This window comes from Choloepus didactylus, chromosome 2, assembly GCF_015220235.1.
Source record: "Choloepus didactylus isolate mChoDid1 chromosome 2, mChoDid1.pri, whole genome shotgun sequence".
Lineage (NCBI taxonomy): Eukaryota > Metazoa > Chordata > Mammalia > Pilosa > Megalonychidae > Choloepus > Choloepus didactylus.
This window is the reverse complement of record NC_051308.1, coordinates 199,693,996-199,708,371: the sequence shown is the minus strand read 5'-3', so window position 1 is coordinate 199,708,371 and position 14,376 is coordinate 199,693,996. Positions and strand designations below refer to the sequence as shown.

General features: G+C 34.0%; 1 protein-coding gene across 3 annotated transcripts in view; it reads right to left on the bottom strand.

The window, feature by feature from the left end:
• SPATA6 (spermatogenesis associated 6) overlaps positions 1-14,376 on the bottom strand; it is a 162,868-nt gene that overhangs the window by 135,533 nt on the left and 12,959 nt on the right. For all 3 annotated transcript variants that reach the window (XM_037827273.1, XM_037827274.1, XM_037827275.1), the window contains exons 2-3: positions 8,725-8,862; positions 7,516-7,564 (exon numbers count right to left, since the gene is read on the bottom strand). In XM_037827273.1, the coding sequence (XP_037683201.1) occupies positions 7,516-7,564; positions 8,725-8,862 (187 nt within the window). The remainder of the gene's footprint in view (positions 1-7,515; positions 7,565-8,724; positions 8,863-14,376) is intronic.

The window sequence follows — 14,376 nt, the reverse complement described above, 5'->3', positions numbered from 1 at the left end:
GGACAACTTCCTAGAAAAGCATAAACAACCAACATTAACTCAAGAAGAAATAGATGACCTCAACAAACCAATCACAAGAAAAGAGATTGAGTCAGTCATCAAAAAGCTTCCAAAACGGAAAAGCCCAGGACCAGATGGTTTCACATGTGAATTCTACCAAGCATTCAAGAACGAATTAGTACCAATCCTGCTCAAACTCTTCAAAAAAACTGAAGAAGAGGGAAAGCTACCAAACTCTATGAAGCCAACATCACCCTAACACCAAAACCAGACAAAGATACTACAAAAAAAGAAAATTATAGACCAATTTCTTTAATGAATTATAGACACAAAAATCCTCAACAAAATACTCGCAAATCGAATCCAGCAGCACATTAAAAGAATTATACACCACGACCAGGTGGGATTTATTCCAGATATGCAAGGCTGGTTCAACACAAGAAAATCAATTAACATAATACACCACATCAATAAATCAAAGCAGAAGAACCACATGATCATCTCAATTGATGCAGAAAAGGCATTTGACAAAATTCAACATCCTTTCCTGATGAAAACACTTCAAAGGATAGGAATAGAAGGGAATTTTTTCAATATGATAAAGGCAATATATGAAAAACCCACAGCTAACATCACACTCAATGGGGAGAGACTGAAAGCTTTTCCTCTAAGATGAGGAACAAGACAGGGATGCCCACTATCACCATTGTCATTCAACATCGTGCTGGAAGTTCTAGCTAGAGCAATTAGGCAAGAAAAAGAAATAAAAGGCATCCAAATTGGAGAGGAAGAAGTAAAACTTTCACTATTTGCAGATGACATGATTCTGTATGTAGGAAATCCAGAAAAATCTACAGCAAAGCTACTAGAACTAGTCAATGAATATAGCAAAGTAGCAGGCTACAAGATCAACAAGCAAAAATCTGTAGTGTTCCTATATACAAGTAATGTGCAACAAGAGGAGGAAATCAAGAAAAAAATCCCATTTACAATAGGAAACAAAAGAATCAAGTATTTAGGAATAAACTTAACCAAGGACACAAAAGACGTTTACATAGAAAACTATAAGAAACTGCTAAAAGAAATTGAACAAGACCTAAAAAAATGGAAGAACATACCATGTTCATGGATTGGAAGACTAAATATAGTTAAGATGGCAATTTTACCTAAACTGATTTACAGATTCAATGCAATACCAATTCAAATCCCAACAACTTACTTTACAGAAATAGAAAAACCAATAACTAAATTTATTTGGAAGGGTAAGGTGCCCCGAATAGCCAAAAATATCTTGAGAAAGAGGAATGAAGTGGGAGGTCTCACACTACCTGACTTTGAAGCATATTACAAAGCTACAGTGCTCAAAACAGCATGGTACTGGCATAAGGACAGATATACTAATCAATGGAATCAAATTGAGTGTTCAGAAGTAGACCCTTGCATCTACGGACAACTGATCTTTGATAAGGCAGTGAAGCCGAAGCAACTGGGAAACAGCAGCCTGTTCAATAAATGGTGTTTGGAGAACTGGATATCCATTTCCAAAAGAATGAAAGAGCATGTCCATCTCACACCTTATACCAAAATTAACTCAAAGTGGATCAAAGACCTAAACATTAGCACCAAGACCATAAAACTCTTAGAAGAAAATGTAGGGCAATATCTTAAAGAGCTTGTGATAGGAGGTGGTTCCTTAGACCTCACACCCAAGGCGCGAGCAACCAAAGAACAAATAGACAAATGGGATCTCCTCAAAATTAAACACTTTTGTACATCAAAGGACTTTGCCAGAAAAGTAAAAAGGCAACCTACACAATGGGAGATGATATTTGGAAACCATATATCAGATAAGGGTTTAATATCCCGAATATATAAAGGAATCCTGCATCTCAATAACAGAAAGACAAACAATCCAATTAAAAAATGGGCAAAAGACATGAACAGACATTTTTCTGAAGAGGAAATACAAATGGCTCAAAAACATATGAAAAAATGCTCAATTTCACTGGCTATTAAGGAAATGCAAATCAAAACCACAATGAGATACCATCTCACACCTACCAGAATGGCCATTATCCAAAAAACAGAAAATGACAAGTGCTGGAGAGGATGTGGAGAAAGAGGCACACTTATTCATTGTTGGTGGGAATGTAGAATGGTGCAACCACTCTGGAAGACAGTGTGGAGGTTCCTCAGGAAGCTAAATATAGATTTGCCATATGACCCAGCTATTCTATTGCTAGGTATATACTCAGAGGAACTGAAACTTAAGACACAAACAGACATTTGTAAACCGATGTTTATTGCAGCATTATTCACAATTGCCAAGAGATGGAAACAGCCCAAATGTCCATCAAAGGACGAGTGGATAAACAAACTGTGGTATATACACATGATGGAATATTATGCAGCTGTAAGACAGAACAAAGACATGGATCATGTAATAATGTGGATGAACCTTGAGGACATTATGTTGAGTGAAGTTAGCCAGAAACAAAAGGACAGATTCTGTATGGTCTCACTAATATGAACAGACATTAATGAACAAATTTTGGGAGTTAAAAGCTGACAACACAGGCGACCAGGAGATAGAAAGAGGGCGGAGACCAGCCATTTGATGCTGAAGGACTACAGAATGTTTAGGATTGATTGCATAGATCCAGAAATAGATAGCATAATACTGTGTGATGGTAGCACAGTATTGTAAGTACACTGAACAAAGATGTCTGTGAGTCAAGCTGAAAGAGGTGGGATAGGAGAATGTATGACACCAGAGGTAAAGATAGATGATAAAGACTGGGATTGCATAACATGGCAAAAACTGGAGTGGCCAATGACTGTTACTAAATATACAAATATAAAAATGTTTTTGCATGTGGGAAAGCAAATGAATGTCAACCATGTAGAGAGTTGAAAAGGGGATGGTATTCAGGAAAAAACATAATCAAAGCAAACTGGAGTCTACGGTCAACAGTAACATTGTAATATACCTCCATTAAATGTAACAAAGGCAATATGCCAATGCTAAATGTATATGAGAGGGGGATATAGGGGAGGAATATGGGATTCTTGGTAGTGGTATTATTTGCTGTCCTTACTAGTATATTGTATTGTATGACATGTTATTTTTCTTTTTATCATTTTTTTCTTATTGCTAAAAAAAAAAACAATTTTTCTTGTAGTAATCAATATGTTCAAGTGCTGATTGTGGTGATAAATGTACAACTTTATGATGATACCATAAACAGCTGATTGTACACTGTGGATAAATGTATGGTATGTGAATATAGTTCTATAAAATTGTAGGAAAATAAAAAAAAAGTAATCTACCAAAAAACCTTATTTGAACTAATAAACAGATTTAGCAGGTGTATGATTCAAGATACATAAAACCAATTTTATTTCTACATAATTGCAAAAAAGAATTCAAATATAACGGTAAGAAAACAATTTCATTCACAATAGAATGAAAAGCTTGGAAATAAATTTAACAAAAGAAATGTAAGAACTGTATACTGAAAACCTCCAAAACACTGCTGAGAGAAATTAAAGATGATATTAAAAAAAGGAAAGACATACCCTGTTCATAGACTGGAGATTTGACAGCATTGAGAAGGAAGTTTTCCCCAAATATTTCTCTGGATTCAACACTATTCCTATCAAAATCTGAGTCAGTTTTATGCAGAAATTGATTAAATGACCCTAAAATTTATATAGAATGCAAAGGACCTAGAAACTGCCAAAACAATTTTCAAAAAGAACAAAGCTGAAGAACTTATACTACCTAATTCCAAACTTAGTATAATGCCACAATAATTAAGACAATGTGGTATTGACATAGGCTAGATATATAGATGGATGGAACAGAACAGTCTCCAGAAATAAACCATCACATTTATACTCAACTGGTTTTCAACAAATGTGCAAAGGCAATTCAGGGGATAAAGGATAATCTTTTCAACAAACAATGCTGGGAAAATTGTATATCCATCTCAAAGAAAAGAAGTAGACCCTTACTTCTCACAACACACACAAAAATTAGCTCAAAATGGACCACAGGCCTAAATATAAGATCTAAACTTACAAAATTTCTAGAAAAAAAGAGTGGAGCAATTTCTGTGATCTTGGGTTAAGCAAAAGATTTCTTAAATATGACACCAAAAACATGGCCCATAAAAGGAAAAAAAAATGATAAATTGGACTTCATAGCTTTTGTTCTTCAGTAAACACCATTAAGAGAATGAAAAGATAAGCCACAGACTAGAAGAAAATATTTGAAATCATGTATCTAATAAAGGACTAATATTTAGTAAGTTTTTTAAAAATCCCTTACAACTCAGTAAAAAGATAAAACAACCCAATTCAATAATGGGCAAAACATCTGAATAAACACTTCACAAGAAAAAATATATAAATGGCTAAAAAAACACATGGAATATTGCTCAACATCATTAGTCATTATTGAAATACAAATAAATCCACAATAAGATACCACTTCAAACCCACCAAAACAGCTGAATGACAAAAGACTGTTAATATCTAGTCTTGGGATGATATGGAGAAACTGAAACCTTTATACATTGCTGGTAGGAATCTAAAATGGTACAGTAACTTTGAAAAACAGTTTGATAGCTTTTAAAAAGTTAAACAACCATACAACCCAGCATATATCTTAGCAACATTATTCATAATAGCCAAAAGCTGGAAACAATCCAAATGTCCATCAAATGGTGACTAGAAAACAAAAGTTTCATATAACAGAATACTATTCAGCAATTAAAAGGAATGAACTACTAATGCATAGAACATGGATAAACCTCAAAAACTTTATTTTTTTTAAATTAAGAAAGCCAGACACAAAAGATTACATATTGTATGCATCCATTCATATGAAATGTCTATAAAAGACAAATCTATAGAAACAGAAAACAGACCAGTGGTTGCTGGGGACTGCGAGTAGGTGTAGGGATTTTTCAAATGGGTATCAGGGAACTCTGTGGGATGACAGAAATATTCTAAACTACATTGTGATGATGGCTCACAACTTTATGCATTTTCTAGAAATCATTTAACTACAGTTACAACTGATGAATTTTATTATATATAAATTATACCTCAAATAAAGCTGTTAAAGAAAGAAAGGGAAGGGGAGAAGAATGAAGCATTTCTTCTGTCTTTTCTATAGGAACTATATTTCAGGGTAACCAATTGCTGATGAGGAAAATTACCTTTTAGAAGAATTCCAGCTAATAAATACAGAAAGATTCACAATATTTGAAAAATTAAATTTTAATCCCCAGTGAAAATATGAATATCAAAGGATGCCAAAGCTATTAGATGAAAAGCTTATAAGAAACTATAATAGAGCAATCAGGCTGATGTTGCCTGACACCAAATGATCACTCTTAGTATCACTTAGACAATCAGACATAATTTGCCACTTGATATGACACCTGATGTTATGCAATAGCACCACAACAAGCTTCATAGCATCAAGTATGAAGGGTTCTGTCCCCCTCCAAAAAAAATTAACCCAAATTTAGGTCCAATTATAAGTTTACAAAATACAAGTGATAAAGAAACAAGCTAAACAACACGTTAAAAAAGCAATCAGCCGGCTCCAAAATTTAGGACATTCTAAAGGACCTGTTTTTTCCCTAACAAATACATAAAATTAAAAAAACAAATAAGAAATTAAAAAAAAAAACTGAGGGACACTATTACATTAAAGAGAGACTTAAGAGATAAACAGCCATAAGTAATGTGTGACCCACACCTGATTGGATCCTGATTCTAAAAAACCAGCTGTAAAAAAAAATTGGGGGGCAACTGGGGAAATTAGAATCATGACTAAGTATTTCATGTCCTTAGAAATTAGTGTTAACTTCAATTTAAAAAAGCCTTCATCAGTTAAATATTATACCAGAGATTTGCTGGAGAAATGACACAACATCTAGAATTTACTTTTAAGTATTCCAACTTTTTTTTAATGTGGCAGGGTGAACAAGTAATTAAGATTGGCAAAATGCAGAAAATTACTGAAGCTGGGTGACAGGTATATGGGAGCTCATTATTCCATTCTCTCCATTTTTATATATGTTTTAAATTGTTCATATTACAAGAATAGGGGACAAACTGAAAAAAAAAGTAAAAGAAAATAAAAAGTTCATACGATAGATTAGGGATAAAGATTGATGTAGAAGTCATCAGAGAATAGGTGATAAGTGAAGTCAAGTCTTTGGAGAAACAAAGTAAAAAGAGATTAGAGAAATGAAGCCAGTGGAACACTGATAAGGGAGAGAAAGATGAATTTGGGGATACCAAAAAGTAGAAAGTAAGGTTGGAAGAGACCAAAGGGAAAAACTGGCTCAAGGAAATCAAGGCAAGAATGTTTCCAAATAATGATAATCACTATGTATTCTTCTTAAACCCTCAAAATTTCAAATTAAATAGCAAAAGGAAAGCATCATAGTTTTTAACAGAAGAATTTCAGAATGAGGGCAATTATTATCTTCATATTTTCCAAGATAGGGCATTTCCCAAATACTGAACAAATATTAAAAGTCATATACATCTGATACCAAACTGTCACCTAGCTAATCTGCTGTAGTGAAAGAACAGCTTTAAAATAAATAAAATAGTGACTCCTGTCATAGAATTCTCTGGAGAAGAATCCCTAAACTAAAAGTTCCATGAAGATCAGGACCATGGGACTTGTTCTTCCCTATATGTCCAGATTCTAACACAGTGCCAGGCTCCATGTTCCTACAATGCTAGAGTCCCAAGATACAGTGGGAAGCCAGAAAGGGGAAGGCTGATGATGATGACCAATGCTGTTGGATTTATTGTTGAGCCAGTTGTATACTAGACCAGTCTGGTGATACCAGATACTTTTCTAGTTACAAGGAAAAATTACAGAGCTTCTCATTTCATACTCAGAGTTTGAAGAATTTATTTTTAAGTGTACAATTTTGCACTGCTATTCTTACAACTAGTTAGATCTTTTTATAGTTGACTCCTAGTACACTGAAGAGTTTCCTGTTATCCAGACTTAGAAATTTCTCTTTCAAATAATTTAACATATTGAATGTAATACAAAATGCAAAAACATATATATTATAAGCTATCATTACTTTGATCTTCCATCATTCATTTTCTTCATTTTTAATATACTGAGGTTAAAGACATATTTTTGTTTGCAGTCTGAAAGTCCACCTAACTGAATCTCTGTCCTTGCATCACATTTACTCTAGATCAAGTTAATCAATAAAAAGGTAAATAAGCCTTTGTTTTCCACAAACACAGAAAAAGGACTAATTCCCAGTCTCTCTAGAGCACATATTCTTATTTCCGTATATATTCTGAAATTCTAAAAAGTATAAAAAATTCCTGGACCATATTTTTAAAATTCTTATTAAATACTTTTTAACTTTTATTTAACCCAGGATTAAAGAGCATAAGGATAATACATTCTGAAATGTCTTAGAATCAATCAATTAAAAGTTAAAAACTTACACTCAAGCTGTGCAACCACATCTCCAGGGTCTACTGCTTCAGGGAACACCTAGGGTAGGAGGAAGCAGGGGGAAACAGGATAGGGAAGAGGAAGTAAAAGGAAGATATATATAACATAAGATAGTCTTTGTATATATTCTCTCTCATTCCCAAAACTTCATTCCTTTCCCAATCAAAGAAACCTCTGATATTGAGAACTGCCACTTCCTCTCTGCTTCCCATGATCACTATGGAAGATTTTACAAATAAACAAACTTTATTGCTGGCTCTGCCTCCCTCTCCAACTTCATCTGCTACCACTCTTCCCCTTCTTTGTTATCACAGCCATACTTACCTTTTTTGGGGTGCCTCCAACCTACCAAGCATCAACAAGAACCCTTTATATTTGCTATTCCCTCTATTTACAATGCCCTTCTTTCAGACCTTCCAATGAATTACCTCATAATTCAGGCTCAGTTTCAATGTTATCACCTTTCTGACCACCTTTCAAAATAGACACACACCTCCCAATTCCTCAGTACTTTCTCTACCCCCCTACCCTCCCTTTATTCTTTTTTATGATGCTTATCACTATTTAAAATTAAATTATACATATGCATACTTGATTATTGGCTGTTTCTCCTATTACAATGAAAGCTCCAAGAGGGCAGGGTGTTTGTCTTATTTACCATGTATGTACAGTGCCTAGAACAGCACATGATACAGAGCAGAGACTGGGTAAGTATTAATGGAAAGAAGAAAGGAAGGAAGGGAGGGAGGGAGGGAAAGTGGGAAGCAGACACAAAAAAAGTGAGAAATACGACTGATAATAATGAACCAAAAGCAGGAGTTTTAGAGAGGGAAAAAGAAAGCAAATTTACAGAGATTTCTTTATGACAAGAAAGCCCTAAGTAAACTATGACCCATTCTCATCTATTAATGAGACTCCTCTCTTTTTATGAAAATGTTTATTCAGAATTCAAGGGACCATGTTTTACATAAAATTCACTAATACAATTTTAGAAATAAATTCATCAATCAAGAAAAAAAAGACAACTGATTCAATGCATAATATTATGCATATTTATTTTCAAGCTTTCAGACTTAATTTATAACTTTCATTTTGAATTAAACAAAAGTACATAGCAACAATAATTTATGTTCTGGGATTTTATTCAAACTCTGATTTTTTTTTTTTTTTTAAATTCTTAATCTAATATTTGAACTCACCTTTTCAAACACCATTCTGGCATTGAAGACCAGTGGAAAATTGGCTGGGACACATTGTGTATTCTTGTATTGGCCAAACACACAGATGCTAAGGTAGATGTCCTCCTTGTCTTTCAGCACCACTCCTGGACAAGTAACCTGAAAGAAATTAGTTAGATGGATGTAACTGCTTAATGAACTTCCTGTACTATACTACTACAACTTGTCAACCATTAGGTAAAAACAATAGTCTGATAATCTAATAAAAATCCTTACAAATATAAAAAGAGATAGAGATTCTAGCATTTACAGTGTTAAATAAAATGCCTTTATGACTTCCACTACTCTGAGAAATCTAAGATTTTCCATTTGGTTATTTGTACCATATTTGAAGCTATAATACTGGCTCTTGGGACAGACATTAATAGTTTTTAAACAGTCAGCCTTAGGGTCTCACTTTATGCTTAATGCTGACATAAACTTATTCAGCATCTTTAATCACAAAGGATTAACACTCAGCAGAAATAAAGCACTATTCTAGCGGACAAAAAATAAAGATAAAAAGAGCAAACCTGACTTGTATCATCCTAAATAGCAGTTCACAAATACCTTCAACCCAAGTAATACGACAAAGTTTCAAAGCTAGTGAATTTAACATTTCTAGCCCAATAAAGTATTTTTAGATACGAAATAGCACTTAATTATCCTTCATTATGACTGTCAGAAGTATAGGTGTAATATTTGGGGCTTCTAAAATATACATAGGACAGTCTCTCCAGTCCCTGCCATATTTCATTACCTATGACCAAACATATCCTTAACAGATTATTTAAGATTTTTCTAAGATATGGGTCCAACTACCTAGAGTAATATATTCAAAGTCCCCTAAAAATAGAGTCAAAGTATTTCTTATTGTTGTCTGAACACACATATTGCTTTCCTGCCTCACACTCTTTCATTACCTGGAATAAGACTCCACTCCATCTCCTCCTCCTTTACTCCTACTACCTGCCAAGGCCTACATCAACTGCCATCTCCTACACAAAACCTCTCTTGATTCACTAACAACCATTATTTGATTAAATCTAACTCAAACATTTATTATGAAATTACTATATGCAAGTAAAATATTCTAAATTCACAAAGCATTTTGTGGTTCTCCTAGGGTCCTAATTATCACCTACATGCATTTTAATTGAATGGGTACATATTAGCTCTTTTGATTATAAATTCTCTGAGGACAGAAATTTTACTTTCTTCAGCATTGTGTCCAAAACCACAGACTTTCAGTGTTAAAAGGAAGCTTACAGATGATCTGGTCCAGCTTCTGTTTTATATATATATATGAAAACAACAGAGCCACAATAAAGTGTAGGTAATCTACTTACCTAAGGGCATACAAAAAACCAGGCATAAGATTAAATGGGTTAATACATTCAAAGTGCTTAGAACAGTGCTTGACAGAACACTCAATCAATACTAGCTATCATTATTGGTAGACTGAAAACCTTATCATCTGCCATCTTAGCATAGACTACCACATTGAATAAATGACCAAGACTCCATATTCCTTTGTACTTAGCAAATAAGATTATTTTCTATGCCAGCTATTTTGATTCCATCTCCCTCTTCCTCTGTTTTCCACTTTTGCCCTAACATATTCCCTATTGGTCATTAAAATCAAGGTCCTTAGCAAATCTCACTCTGTAAATCAGCTTCATTTCCTGCTCAGCCTCATTAAAGTCAAGCCTGACTTAAGAGTTCCTCTAAATCTGTGCTGTTCAATATGGTAGCCGCTAGCCACATATGTCTATAAATGTAGCTAGTCCAAATTGAGATGTGTTATAAGTGTAAAATGCATAACAGATTTTGAAGAGCTGGTACAAAAAAATGTAAAATACTTCACCAACTTATACAATGATTACATGTTAAAAGGATAATATTTTGAATAGATGGGTTTAAATAAATATATTATTAAAATTAATTTCATCTACTTCTTTTAACTTTTTTAATGTACCTAATAGAAAATTTGAAATTCCATCTTTGGCTCACATTTGTGGCATACAGTTTATTTCTATTGGATACTGCTGCTCTAATTGTCTTCACTGGAATCTGATGGATCTCTTTCCAATTTGTAACATATGCAAGAAAGCATGACTTTTTTTTTTCCTTATCTACATTTCTACAAATGCTACCATCTTTTAAAGGAATATCCAGCAACTTTCCAAAAAGAAAGCAGGAAGAGGGGGTAAAGAAACTCAGATGAGACAAATTAAAAAAAATTAGCAATACAGTTGATTTAAACCAGCCATATGGATAATTACATAAATGTCCATGTTCTAAGCATTCCAACTGAAAGACAGAAATTGTCAGGTTTGATTTAAGAAAGAAAAAAAAAAAAACAAAACACCAAAAACCCACTTTAAAGATAAAGACACCGGGAGAGAGCACTTCCAGAATGGTGGAACAAAGGCCTCTGAAAATTAGCTCCTCTATAATAGCAATGAGAGCACTGGCAAAAAAAAATTGTCAAAATCAACTTTTTCAGAACTCAGGAAATTAACCAGAAGCTTGAAACAATTCAGGGAGGATTTATTCAAGAAAAATAGTTGAATTTAAGGAAAAAAAATCTGAGCATTGACGCATTTTAACATACCCTATTCCCATCCCTCTCTACTCAACTCTGCAGTACCCCTAAAAACAAAAAGTCTCACAATCATGGAAAATGTGAAAATCCGCAGCCCAGCAGCCACTGCAAGAGAACAAGTTTGGAGCTAACCAAAGGCATATCCCAGGGAATTATTATTTGATCTGTCCAACTTACAGGACTTTGGTTTATTCGACCTGAGTCAGAGGTTACTCAAAGCAAGCAGCAAACAGAAGCTGTCTGACAGCGATAATAGTTGGAGCAAACAATAAGCCAACCAAAAACACTTAAAAAACAAAGCTTTGGATTCATGTGTTCACAGGGGGCTTGACAAGCTCTGATAAATTCCTAGCAATCTGGAAGGCCGCACACATGTGCAAGTCAGGCACATGCCCAGGAAAGACATGAGAAGACCCTAAATCTCTCACCTCTGGCTGACATTAAGACTCGGAAAGTAAGACGTGAAGGCTAAGGCAGAGATGTAAACTATCTGTCAGCGCATTGAAAACATAACCCACCATGCACACAAAAATCCTCAGCAAAGGCTGGGAGACATTTAAGGAAACATAACTTCAATCATAAAAGGACCACGAAGCTAACTGAGCAGAGAAAATTCAGTGGCCACAGATGACAAAGAATAAAGACTTTACAAAATTCATTCAGGAAAGTAAACAAACAGCAAGAACAATAGCAAATAGCAACAATAACAACAAATGGGGGGGAGGTATCTGATTTACAGAGTTGCTGCCTTAACATTACTTTATTTATTATGTCCACTTTTCAATAAATGTTATGAATCATACAAAGAAACAGGAAAGTATGGCCCATACATAGGCGGAAAAAAAGCAATCAACAGAAGCTGTCCTTAAAGAAGGCCATAAGTTGGGCATACTGGACAAAAGCCTTTATATCAGCTATCAAAACTATGTACAAAGAACTAAAGGAAAACATATCTAAAGAATTAAAAGACTTCATTGAAGTATGACAATGATGTCTCATCAAATAGGGAATAGCAATAAGGAGATAGAAATAATATATATAACAATAATAGAAATGAAAATAAAAGCAAAAATCATCAACAAATACTAGCAAAACAAATCCATCATGTCCAAAAGAGAATTATCCCAGGAGTACAAGGTTGCTTTAACATCTAAAAATCAATGTGATATACCATATTAATAGAATAAAGGACAAAACCCACATGATTATCCCAATAGACATACAAAAAGTATATGAAAAGAACCAACACCCTTTCATGATAAAAATACTCAACAAGCTAGGAATATAAAGGAGTTTTCTCAGCCTGAAAAAGGGAATCTATAAAAAACCCACAACTAACATAATGCTCAATGGTGAAAGACTGAAAGCTTTCCTCTTAAGTTCAGAAACAAGAAAAGGATGTCCACTCTTGCAACTTCTATTCAAATTGTACTGAAGGTTCTAGTCAAGGCAATTTGGCAAGTAAATGAAACAAAAGAAATCAAGATTGGAAAGGAAGAAGTAAAACTATCTCTATTTAAAGATGACATGATCTTGTCTGTAGAAAACCCTAAGGAATTCACCACACACACACACACACACACACACAAATTAGAGCTAATAACCAGTTCAGCAAGTTTGCAGGATGAGATCAACATACAAAATCAGTTGTAATTCTATAGACTAGCAATAATCAATCTGAAAATGAAATAAATAAAATGAAATTAATTTACAATCTGAAAATGAAATAAATAAAATGAAATTAATTTACATTAGCAGCAAAAAGAATAAAATATTTAGGAATAAGCTTAACAAAATAAGTGGAAGTCTTGTACACTGAAAACTACAAAACATCATTGAAAAACTTAAAGACCTAAACAAATGGAAACAGATCCTGTGTCCATGGATTAGAAGACTGAATTCTTAAGACAGTAATAGTCTCAAAACTGATCTACAGATTCAATGCAATTCCTATCAAAATCCCAGCTACTTTCTTGCAGAAATTGACAAGCTGATCCTAAAATTCATATGGAAATACCAGGGATCTAGCATAGCCAAAATGCTTTTTAAAAAGAACATTGAAGGACTCATACCTCCCAATTTCAAAACTACTACAAAGCTACAATAATTAAAACAGCGTGGTTTTGGCCAAAGAATAGACATAGATCAATGGAATAGAATTGAGAGTCCCAAAATAAATCCTTACAATGATGGTCAATTAATTTTTGACAAGGGTGTTAAGACAATTCAAGGGGAAAACAATAGTCTTTTCAACTAATGGTGCTGGGACAACTGGATATTCACATGCCAAAGAATGAAGCTGAACCCTTCCCTACTCTATACCATATAGAAAAATTAACTCAAAATGGCTCAAAGATCTAAATATAAGAGCCAAAAAATATAAAACTCTGAGAGGACAACACAGGCATAAATCTTCTTGAACTTAGATTAGGCAATGGTTTCTCATTTAGCACACCAAGAGCACTAACAAGAAAACAGATAGGTAAACTGAACTTTTAAATCAAGATTTAAAACTTTTGCACTGCAAACAATACCATCAAAAAAGTGAAAAGACAAGGCATAGAATGCAAGAACTATTTTCATAACTTATATCTAATATGAGATTTGTATCCATAATATATAAAGAACTCTTATAATTCAATAATAAAAAGACAACCCAATTTTAAAATGGGCCAAAGATTTGAACAGGCATTTCTCCAAAGAAGGTAAACAAATGCTCAGTAAGCACATGAAAAGATGTTCAACACCATTGTCACTTGAGAAATACAAATCAAAACCACAATGAGATATCACTTCACACCCACTAGGATGGCTATAATCAAAAAGACAGACAATAGCAAGTGTTGAGGTGTGGAAAAATTGGAACCCTCACACATTGCTGTGGTGGTTTGAAGCTGTTATGGCCTAGGAAAGGCCATCTTCTTTTATTCCATTCCTGTGGGTGCAGACCTATTATAGATGGGACCTTTTGATTAGGTTACTTCAATTGAGATGTGACCCACCCCATTCAAGGTGAGTCGTAATCC